The sequence below is a fragment of the Pygocentrus nattereri genome, chromosome 19 (genome assembly GCF_015220715.1).
Source record: "Pygocentrus nattereri isolate fPygNat1 chromosome 19, fPygNat1.pri, whole genome shotgun sequence".
In the NCBI taxonomy this organism is placed as follows: domain Eukaryota; kingdom Metazoa; phylum Chordata; class Actinopteri; order Characiformes; family Serrasalmidae; genus Pygocentrus; species Pygocentrus nattereri.
Genome location: NC_051229.1, coordinates 26,064,888 through 26,077,126, shown reverse-complemented (window position 1 = coordinate 26,077,126; position 12,239 = coordinate 26,064,888). Strand labels below are relative to the sequence as shown.

At 39.0% G+C, this 12,239-nt stretch overlaps 1 protein-coding gene across 1 annotated transcript; it reads left to right on the top strand.

Moving 5' to 3' along the window:
* The first annotated feature begins 3,623 nt into the window (after positions 1-3,623).
* On the top strand, positions 3,624-5,980 carry pou3f2b (POU class 3 homeobox 2b). The gene has a single exon (XM_017683138.2). The coding sequence runs from the start codon at positions 3,692-3,694 to the stop codon at positions 4,751-4,753; it is 1,062 nt and encodes a 353-aa protein (XP_017538627.1). The 5' UTR covers positions 3,624-3,691; the 3' UTR covers positions 4,754-5,980.
* The last annotated feature ends 6,259 nt before the right edge of the window (positions 5,981-12,239 follow it).

The following is a 12,239-nucleotide window of genomic DNA, read 5'->3' as shown; positions in this document are numbered from 1 at the left end:
TGTTGGGGCAGTTGTGGGCTGGAGGTTAGGGAACCAGCCCTGTGACTGGAAGGTTGCCCGTTTGATCCCCATGACTGAAGCACCCTTGAGCAAGGCACCTAACCCCCAGTTGCTCCCCAGGTGCCATGGATAGGGCTGCCCACTGCTCTGGGCAAGTGTGATCACTGCCCCCAGTATGTGTGTTCACTAGCGTGCATGTATGTGGGTGTTTCACTGCACGGATGGGTTAAATGCAGAGGTCTAATTTCACAGTGTGCAAAATGCAGTTGGCTGATGGTTCTGAAATCTAAAAAAAAAAAATTCTGTAACAAAGGCAATGTGTGGACACTAAATAAAGACAGGATGTAACCTGTTCTGTAAAATAACAGAGGTTTCTTTTGTATATTTTACATTCACAGAAGAGTAGAAAACTGTGTGTTATGTGACATTTACCTGAACATTAATTATTTGACGGACAGTTATTTTCCATGACCAAATCATACAGCGTCTATGCAAATACAGTGACACAATCCCATTTCTGGTAATCTGGCTTCAGAAGGCCATTACACAGTCTGGCAAGCAAAAAAAGTGTCTGAAAACAGGGGAAAGAGTGATGTTTTATTGTAGCACTGAAACTTATATTTTATAACTCCCGCATTAGCACAAACTTGTCTGAGATACTGTGGATTCAATGGAGCATAATCTGTCTGCTCTGTTCATTCTGTTTTGACTTTTTCAATGAAATCCTAACATATCAGTGTGGCTAATAATCCTAATCTAATAAATTAGGTCTTTAACCGAATATAGACAGCCTGCGGACACATTTCAAATTCAAAATTCACCAGAAACTTCAACAGATCGGCAGGAGCCAATACAACAGTCATTAATGAGGAAAAAGTGAATAATTCCTCTCAGATTTATATAAACAGACGTATACTTTGGCAATAAATTTCAGGTCTTGTTTATTAGTTTGGTAGTTTAGTTTAGGAGTTTAGTAACATAAAGAAACTCCCTGTCTGTTTTGCCAGCTGGGCCACACCGTCCAAGTGGGTCAGCACAGTTTCAGAAAGAGACAGGTGAACACATTTAATCTTCTTTAAGGTGTAGGAAGCAAAGTGATATGACAGCAAGCAAATCTCTGTTAAAGCTACACTGTGTAAGTTTGGCAAATTTGGGGAATTGGTGGCCTCTCTGGTGGAAATAAGTCATTGCATGAAACATGCGTAAGAACATTTTGTAACATGGGTGGTGCTGCGGTTCTGTTCTCCCAGCGGATTAATGTATGTGTACTGCTGTTTTTCATAACTGAGGGGAAATTTATGGAAATCACTTGCTTCACCACATATACCTAATAGCTAACATTAATATTCATATGAACAGCTGTGTCCTGTGTCCGACAAAACGTGTCCATTATTCATGTAACCCTCCTCTGAATCAGATATTTATTTATTTATGTTGGCCAGGTAAATTTATATTGCTTGCGTTTTCAAAAGGAGACTGATGGCAGCGCTGGAAATGATCTGAGAACAATGGCTAGCCTGGTTCATCAAAAAATAGTAATTGGCTAATGTTATTCAGCTCAAACAGCTTCACAATTACAAAGATGCACTACATTACATAATTTACCAGTTCAGCAATAAAAAAGCAAATTCATCATCACTCCTAAGTCTCTTCAGGTGATGGAGCTGTTGCCATCTCTGAAAAGCCAAGCTAAGCTCTGTTACCTTGTAGAAATGTCTTACTGTAGCACATATTTATAGATAGTTCCCTACATAAAACTTCTAAGTAGCATATTTTAATACCCTAAATCACCTTATCATAAAATAATAAATACTATGAGCATTTAAATTACAAAGCTGAAGTCAGCGTCTTATTCACCAGCTTCTTGTTCAGATTTTAAATGATGCAGCAGTGATTATAATGCTTCGGGCACTAGCATGTAAATGCTGCACCTTTTAAAATGTAGTCCTATTAAGCTGAGTCTGGACTGAATTAACATAAACAACAAAATAAAAATTCTAAAACACTGAGTTAAAAACTGTGAGCTGCTCACATAACTTTAAAAATTAGGATAACCCGCCGCCCTAAAAAATAGGTTAAGCATTGTTGAACAAAGCAGCAAGTTTATGTTTGAAAACTGCTGCATCAGTAATTTACATGAATACCGCCTGGTATTGACAGTGTGGCTGTGGCCGACAACAGCTGGGAACAAAGCACCATGACTTGTGCAAAAGCCATGAACACTGCAATGCATAAGCTCACAGTAACCGGCCAACAGCACTACCAGCACACCAGGGATTCTCTCCACACTTATGGTCACCCACCCCAGCACTGCCTCCAGCTCATCTCAATATTATTCTCCGCCAGTTTAGATTGCTAGGCAAAGTAATGTTATTCACCTCTCCTGGCATACAGTACTGTGCGAAGGTTTTAGGTATCTAATCTAAAACAATTGACCTCAGCAGTGAGTTTATCACAATATACATTAGAATAAAGTCATATTCGTAATTCAAATAAACATAAAAACAATAAAAAATAAAAAGAATTTCTTTGGTCCATATTTTTCTTTGACACCCTCACAGCCACCACAGATAATATCATATCTGTTAATATCATCAATTACATCATGAGCACAATTTACTGAAGCACTGATTGGTCAAACCAGGAGCTGCTTTTTAACTACATATAATACTGGGCTTCCTCAAGGAGAGGTTTGGAAATGGGTAAACAAACAAACTAACATCCATAAAGTCACTATTTATTGCATATATATATATATATATATATATATATATATATATATATATGTGTGTGTGTGTGTGTGTGTGTGTGTGTATGGGGGGGGGGCATATTAATGTATTAACATTATTAATTTATATTCTATACATTTTGTTTATTCAAATAACACTTACACTTTTCTCAGTAAATAAACACAAACTACACAAATTAATTGATTTTGTAAATGTGTCTTGTGGGCCTAAGATTTCACACAGTACTGTACATTATAATAAAGCAAGTTAACAGTGTAGTTTTGTATATAGACGCTCACTAGAGTTCAAACTTCTTGTAGATCTCAAGGAAATCTTCAGACACACGCAAATCTGTAAAGCAGAAGATTCGGTGAATGAGACCCAATCAGTGTAGTATAAACCCAGTAAAACTGAAATACCAGTTGCATCCCTACATGCATGGAGATGCAGTCAGATGCACTGCAGATAACGGTAACAGCACGTACAGACCACCGGGCAGAAGCTGCGCTTTTTTAGTATAATATATAATATATAATGTTTTTTTTTTCCAGAAAAATACAAGTAATAACGGTGCTGTGGCTTTTTTTCAGACTCTCTTGTTTTAAACAGTGTTAACAGAATCCCCACTCCGGCTGACCACACTGCTGCTTAGAGACCCTGAGCTTCAGGTCAACATGGGCTAAACAATAAACCCACGCTGCGCATTCGGCTGTGGGCAGCTACGGGCAGCGGTCTGTGGTGTGTATGTGCGCGCAGGCTCCAGCAGAGACCCTGCCCACCCACCCACCCACACACCCACACACCCTCTGTCCGTCACTGGGTTTCCCTCCAATGGTCCCTTGTTGTAGGCGTGGCCGCGTTGCGCGTGCGCGCTCCCGCGCGCCGTGTTCCCGGGGTTTTTGGCGGCGGTGCTGCGCTGCTGCTGCTGCAGAGACGCGCGCGGCGCCGTGGCGGAGGGACCGATGGCCGCCTACAGCCTCCCGCCCTCCGCCATGCAGCAGCAGCAGCAGCAGCAGCACGAGCCACCGTACCGGCACGCGCACGGCCTGCTGCTGCACGGCGACTACGGCGGAGTTGGCGGCGGCGGTGTTGGCGGGCACGCGCTCAGCCACGCGCACCAGTGGCTCACGGCGGCGCTGGCGGCGCACGGGGACGCGTGGTCGAGCGGAGAGCGCGAGGTCAAACCCGCGGTGCAGAGCGCGCGGGAGGAGAACGGCAACAGCAACGGCAGCACGGGCAACAGCAACAACGCAGGCGGCAACGCAGGCGGCAACCTGCAGCAGCAGCTGGGGCATCACGCGCACCACAACAACGGCAGCAGCAACCACGACGGGAGCGCGTGGAGGACGAGCGCCAACGGGCACGATCTCGTGTACTCGCAGTCCGGGTTCGGCATGCACCACCAGCACGAGCACCAGCAGCAGCAGCAGCAGCACGAGCAGCACCATCACCACCAGCACGAGGACCATCAGCACGCGCACCACGCGCTCCAGCAGCACCAACAGCATCAGCTCGAGCCAACGAGCGGCAGCGGCGGCGTCTCGGACGAGGACGTGCCCACGTCAGATGACTTGGAGCAGTTCGCGCGCCAGTTCAAGCAGCGCCGCATCAAGCTGGGCTTCACGCAGGCGGACGTGGGGCTCGCGCTGGGCACGCTCTACGGCAACGTGTTCTCGCAGACCACCATCTGCCGCTTCGAGGCGCTGCAGCTCAGCTTCAAGAACATGTGCAAGCTCAAGCCGCTGCTGGGTAAGTGGCTCGAGGAGGCGGACTGCGGCGCGAGCGGCCCCGCGGGGCTCGACAAGCTCGCGGCGCACGGGCGCAAGCGCAAGAAGCGCACGAGCATCGAGGTAAGCGTCAAAGGCGCGCTCGAGAGCCACTTCCTCAAATGCCCCAAACCCGCAGCGGCGGAGATCACGAGCCTGGCGGACAGCCTGCGGCTCGAGAAGGAGGTGGTGCGCGTGTGGTTCTGCAACCGCAGGCAGAAGGAGAAGCGCATGACCCCGCCCGTGGGGGGGCAGTGAGTAAACAAACAAACAAACGGGCGAAACCAGAGAGAATAAACTCTGATGGATTAAACAAAAGCAGCAGCAGCGGTGGAGAGGGTTCAGAGCTCGCTCGCGCGCGCACGCGGGGCCGCGTTGGGAGAGCGCGCGGCGCGGCTCAGTGCGAAGGACAGAGCGCGTGGAGTAAAAAACGAAAAAAAGGTGCGTTAACCGGAAACAGAGGAGCCCTGCTGCTGCACGCGCGGGGGTTACAGCAGCACAGGACTGCATTATTGTTATTATTATTATTATTATTATTATTATTATTATTATTATTATTTTATTCTGGTGTGAGTGTGTAATCCTCACTGAGTTCCCACTGCAGCTTCTTATTTTAACCCCCCCCCCCCAAAACAGAACAAAATTTAATTCTATTTAATTCTATTAGTCAGTATTAATGAGGAGAGAGCGCGAGCTTTAATAAGAACAAAAACACGATCTAAAGCATTTTAATCATCATCACCTTAAACACCAGAGTCACTTATTATCACTCAGTTCGGTAGGAGGGGTCGTTTTATTTGATTTTAATTTTATTTTGTTCATTTTTATCGCAGTCTTTAATAATCACGTATTTTTTTTATTTAAAAATGTTTTCAGTCTTTATTCTTATTTCCTTAATCATCTTTGCGACCCTTGTTTTTGTAGCTGTGCACTAAAACCCCAACTATCAACACTATTTACACTGCAGCGATTATATATAATTATATCATACATCTCTGCTTTAAGATCCTTTAAAACTCAGTGCTGCAGAACAGTCACACTCAGATCTCTGTATTTATATTTATGAAAGCATATCAAACGAAATTACTAACATTATTATTATTATTATTATTTGTCCAGTTAACTCAGCTTTCAGAGATGTTTCATATGTAGTGAGCGTGAAGGATGGAGAGATTTTATTATTTGATTTTTTTTAGCTGCAGGTCTCTTTCTCTTCAGGACTCCAGTGTGTATATTACCACTATAAAGCTTTGAAAGATTATTTTACTTTTTTATATATTTTTTTCCCACACAAGCCCAGGGCATTTGGTCCCTGTCCTTTTGAGAGCAGAAGAAATGGACATCATTTGACGTAAACATGTTTTTTGCTGTTGTAGCTTTAAGTCCCCCCTGTCCTGTGGATGGATTTATTGTTTTATTTGATTTCCTGTCATTATCAGCCTTTGGTCTGGATGGGTTTGTGTAATAAAATCTCAGAGGTTGGGACATCAAGGCCTCAATTTATTCACCATATCTGGGGAAATTTAAACAGAATCAGTCAAAAATGTGCCAGAAGGTATAAATCTGTGTGTGACTCTTTCACAGGCTGTGTAAACGAGGGTTTTAGCTCCATAGTACTGCAGTGTTTACGCGGAGAGCGCAGGAAGAAAGGCTTTGTGCTGTATTTGTAGCTTCTCATGTGAGTTTAGTTGAGAAACTGAAGGGCAGATTTTTCTGTCAGGCCCAGTTTTGCTTTTGCTCTGTAAATAATGATTCAATCCTGGTGTTTTTACATTCGAACATAAAGTGAGTTTGGGTTGGAGGCACTACAACTTTTAGAATAGTTACACGATGAAAAAGCTGTTCTATTCTATTTTATTCTATTCTATTCTCTTCTGTTCTATTCTATTCTGTGTTTAAGCTGAATTACAAAATTACATTGCAAAAACCTTTTACTTTTTATAAAGACGCATCACTTATATGGTTGAGAATCATATTGTGTTATATTGTCATATTGACTATTAGTTAATGATCGTTACTAATCATCATTAATATATCTTCTAGCCATTCTGTTGGTTGGATATTATATTGAGCTGCATTAGTTTTAAAGCCTTGGGAAGCGGAATATAATAGGAATTTAGGGTAATGTGTTCAACATTTTATAAACCACCCTTTTATTGTCTATTTTATCACTGTTTTAATGTGCAAAATAATTTTTGACTTTGTTTTAACTTATATAAAAATACTTAAATTTAACCTTGAACCTTAGATAGTTCCCTGAACCATAATCAGTGGTGTAACAGTCAAATTTATCAGTTATCAAATGACGTTTTAAGCTAGAACACAATCACTTTTTAATCTTTGGTCTCTAGTTTAGCATCGTATGGTCTCAGGCTGGAGAGGATTGCGCTGGTCCCCATCCGTGCACTCATTTTATCCTTTAAACAGGATTTGTTATTGAAAAGTCCATTACTGTTCTTACAGGCTGCTGAAAGACACCCACATATAACAGACTGCAATGCTGTGTTAGTACATTTCAGAATATACCTAGGCTTACTGTATTAGTATACAGTGTAATATGTACACTGCGTTACATTTTCTTATGGAAAGATGATTTTTAGCTGCTGCTGCTTTTCTAGAGCTTAAAAGAACTCTGCTGTGTTTCAGCCTAATCTGAACCTGCTGCACCTGTAGCAAACTGTCAGCTTCTGCTTAGAAAAGAAAAGAATAACTGGGGAAGCCAGTGGGCAGATGCTTGAAGCTTGAGGAATGTGCCCATTGGTGTCTATTATAAGCGAGTTTCAAGTCATCAGGATTTCTGTTTGTTTTTTTTTCCTCACCACAATGAAATGAATGTGTGTTGTAATCCACCACATGCTACAGATGAAGCAGACAGAGACTGAACGTGTTGAAAAACACTTAAGACTGCAACTATAGTCTTTAATGAATGTGATGTTATGGTAGTGCAGTTCAGTGCATCTCTGCTGCTGTAACACAGCAGAATATATGTCTTCAGGTGTTGGTTGGATCTAGAGTACATGTTGATCCTTTAGCACCACCTGGTGGCAAAATGCTGGGAACTGCATCCAAAGCTTAGTGGGCTAAATGCTACCCTAACTTGTACGCTGACCTGCTGCAGCAGTAGGCCAAGGCTGCATACATCACTGCAAACTACTATACTAAATAGTATGTTAAAAATAATTAGTCAACATCATTAGAATTACATTAATTAGTACCATATGTATACTATTGTAGTACGTGTTTTGAAAGCAGATTAACACTAATAGATTTTTTTAAAATAAATGTATAGTATGTAAACATGGTTAAAGGTACTATTCATGCCCAAGGCCATACAGTACTAAGCATGTTAAATGAACTGTTTCTGTACACCTGGACATTTCGGTCTATTCAGCCTATGGCAGTTTGGTTCCACCTGTTGTGTTGACTTATATTCACTTGGGAATCAGCAATGTGTGATTTAACCAGAGGTATTCAAACTTTTGCAAAAACTGTATGTCATTCTTAAAAGAGCAGTAACAAAAGCAACCTGTTTAAATTCTAAAGGTAAAGAGAGAGGCTGGACAGTGGTCTTTTAAAAATGATTTTTTTGGTACATAAAACTGCACAAACATGTGGCGCTAACTGAAAAATGTAGAATATTGGACTTTTAAAGGCTTTTAAGCACCGTAGCTACAGTTTGTAGACATTTGGATGAATGCGCCATTGCTTGTAAATTCATGTTGTTTTATCTTTCTTGACTACTTTATATGTGTATGTGGGTTTTATTGCTTTGTGGGGTCCAAATCCCCCCAACACTATATAAAAAAATGTTTGTCAATACAACCTAAAAAATACTTCATGCTGTAACCAGTAATAAATAAACTAGTTCATTCAGCCTAAATTATACGATTTGAACGATCCATCCAAGTTTTTCAAAAAAAGTTGATCAAAACTAGTTCAGTTGCTTGTTACCACATGAAGTCAATTTTTAGGTTAAACAATTTTTTTTTACAGTGTAGGACAATGAAAATATGAATATAATAGGAGGGACGTTTGACGGCTTTTCTTGAGGTAAAAAATTCTTTTTAGGGTTGGGTTAGGTGGAGCACAAAAGCGTTTACATACACGCATACAGAAATGCATCATAACAGCACGCACACACACACACACACACACACCAGTACAAAAAATATAAGCCATGTTTAACAAACAGTTATAAGACTGAATGAATGATACTGAATAATATAACACATGAATTAGTCAGGGTTACTTCACTTGTGCAATCGTAATAATGTAATAAGCTGATAATACACTGTTCTGCACAAAACATAACTGCACTCCATAAAGCATCTTCATCGTACATGTTCATATCCCCATTAGCACTGTGTACTTTTTAAAATAAAATATGTGCTGTTTATACTTTGAAACATCTGGTATATCATTATACCAAAAATAAACCAAGAAATACATAAATGTTAGAAATGTTATTGTGGCTGTACAGTCCTTAAAACCTTATGATTGAAATAATATCATCCAACATGCTTAAACTACATAGGCTTAAAATTTGTTTAGAAACCTGTAGAAATGAAACGAGCAGGAGGTTAGTCTGGAAATCTGAGCACTATAAAATCATTCACGTCTGGAAATAATGATAAAAAGACAGTATGGTGGGAGGTTATTCTAAAATGTTAATCGTGCAGCTTCACAAGTTTAAATAATTATAAATGATAATATAAATACGTACATTGATCAGAAGCTGTAAAGATCTGTCCAGAACACCTCAAGGCAGAAAATGTGACTAAAAAATCTAAGTAGACAACCACAGTGTATTATTTATTCTGGAATAACTTCTAGATGATGCCATGCGACTTAGCTACCTTTTTCACATGAGGGCTGTGCAGTACCATTGTCCTTTGAATGGTCTGCCCAAGTTGTACCTTCTGGCTTGTGCTATAAAAACTAAAATTAGGTGTGAGTGATTCTAGAAACAAACCTCTTGGATTAAATGTTTCTGATGAGCATTCTAGCCTAATTTAAACTTTTAATTTTTCATCGTTTATTTTTAGCCATTTAGAAGAAACTACGTCGACCTGCACTGGTTACATAAAGACAAGAACAAGTTGACTAGCAATAAATTTTTTAAATAGGCAGTGTCCCATTATGGTAGGACACCCTACAGAGGTACAAAACAATACAATAGACATGCTTATATTCACCATAACACAGCTTAACCTAAACCCAACAACTAATGCAACATGTCATTATAAAGTCTTTATAAATGTGTCCACTGATAATAAGCATATTTACCCCACTGAAGATGATAAACATGAAAATTGGACATCTGTGCATAACAAAGCATTGTGGTCAGGACCACTAGAGGTGGGCCTGAGTCAAGACCAAGACTTTTATGAAATATTTTGTAAAATAGAACATTAAATAATACATAATCTAAAGTTATTTTGAATTATTTTCAATTACAGTCCAACTTTTCCAAAACTTATTTTAAATCTATCTGACATTAAGTTAGACGGGATTTTAAAATTTGCTAGAAATGTCCAATTTTAACTGGTCAAAAACTGGTGTTTAAACTACCAACAGTGTGGCATGGTCAAGTTTGTTTTCCAACTTGCTGCAATGTTTTATGCTGATCAATGGTCAAATTTGTTCTCTTGCAATACTTTTTCATCACTGGTTTAAGATTCTGTTGCAAAAAAAAAAAAAACATTGGTACATTTTCCCATTGAAACACTTACACTTCAAAAACACCTTTGCTTAATATTTTTCTAACCTTAACATCCTCAGAGAACAGACATCTAAAAAACGTCATGCAACATTTAAGGGGAAAGTTAATTTTCAACTTCAAATCAACTTTCAAAAATTCTGCATAATTCAAGTGTTGATATGGAACAAAGTCAAAGTGGTTTGATTTGAAATGCTTCATTGTCTATAAAACAAAAATAGTCTTTGAGGATGATTTTGCTTATAACCCTCTGCATATACATCTTCACCATGAATGGATTAAAAAAAAAAAAAAAACACCTTTTACTCCAAAAAAATCTGAAACTTATTGCAAAACTATGTCTCAAGCACCAGGCTCTGCATTTGAAACAGTTTCACAGGAATACTTTTTTTGAGGTTGCTTGTGAGAGGCATTTAATGCTTCAGATGTCTGGTTCCTATCACTATCAGTATGAATAGTCATGATTCTGTCCATTTTTTCTGGAACTGAGTATTTTGCCACTCTGAATGACTTTTACATCTTATTAATGATACCCCCATTAATATGGGTAGATTTGTCCCTTCAATGTTTAGCCTAAAATAAGCACTGAAGATGTTTCATGCAGGCTGCCGCAGATCTTGATGATGCATGATGACTATTACTCCTTGGGAAATCTACAGATTATTTTGATAATGAAGTCAGAGTTTTTAAAATAATGAAAATTCACCTAACCGAATACCATGCATGACCTTTTTAAATGTTGAATTTACTTTATCAGAAAAGATAAAGTAGGAATCCTTTAAAAACACGTGTGTCCATAAGGCTCTGTTTCTTATGAGACATCATCATGCAAACTGACAACTAATCACTGCCAATTCAGCAGGAAGAGACTCTGATTTAGTTTTCATCTGATTTAGTTCTAGTTTTTATCTGGTTGATCTGTTGATCTGATGACACAAATTTTGTCTAACTTCAAAACCATGACAACAGCTTTGAGTCAAAGGCCTTTATGCTTGAGTAATATATCCACCAGATAAGTTTAAGCTGAAATGAATCAAAGACTGCCAGCAAGTCTAGCTAATTGGGACTTTTTAAAAACCGATATTAATAATTAAGCAAGCTATAGTTATGCATCATTTAATGTAACTAAAAGTGTTCATAGTTGTAATAATTATTAGTAATGACTATGTAGTAATCAAAGAATTCATAGCAGTGACTGAATAATTAATAGTAATTGACTAATTAATAGTAGTGACTGAATAATCTATAGCAATTATTGACTAATAGTAGTGACTGAAGAAGTTATAGTAGTTATTGACTAATTAATAGTAGTGACTGAATAATTTATAAAGTTATTGACTAATTAATAGTAGTGACTGAATAATTTATAGCAGTTCCTGAATAATTCATACATTATTAAATAATTCCTAGTAGTTGATTCATAATAGTTACTGTATAATTCACAGTAGTGACTGAATAATTAACCGACCCAACACATTCCTTTTTGTTTTATAGTAGATATTTGATTCATGACAAATAAATTTAGTCTTCACTAACAGACACACAGTATATTTAACCTTCATGTTTATTCAGCCATTCCTTCTACCAACAACCTTTGCACAGAACACAGCAATCCTGAAAATGGCACCAATTTGTTAACATTTACAAAAATCACTAAAATAAACCATATTTTACAAATTTCAATAATAATAAATTAAATGTTTTGACAAAAAAAGGTTGCATTCAGCAGTATTCTCCCAATCTTTTACACAGAAATGGTTTGTAGTTTGTAGTTTGTAGTGAGTCCTTTTATAAATAAAAAAGTGACAAAATGAATTGGTTGTTGCAATTGGACTTGGACAATAAAATCTTAGCCCCAAGAAAGTAAACACACAACATCCAGCAGCTTTCACATGTGAGTTAACAGTAGTGTATTGATTAAAAAAAAAGCAAATGAAGAGCTTTGGTTCAAGACTACTTCACACTACCAGCAAAACAACACACACACACACACACACCCCACCCCCCCCCCCCACCCCCCACACA

Bases quoted from the DNA above. Each gene is read 5' to 3' on its own strand.
- pou3f2b (XM_017683138.2), top strand. From the start codon at position 3,692: ATGGCCGCCTACAGCCTCCCGCCCTCCGCCATGCAGCAGCAGCAGCAG.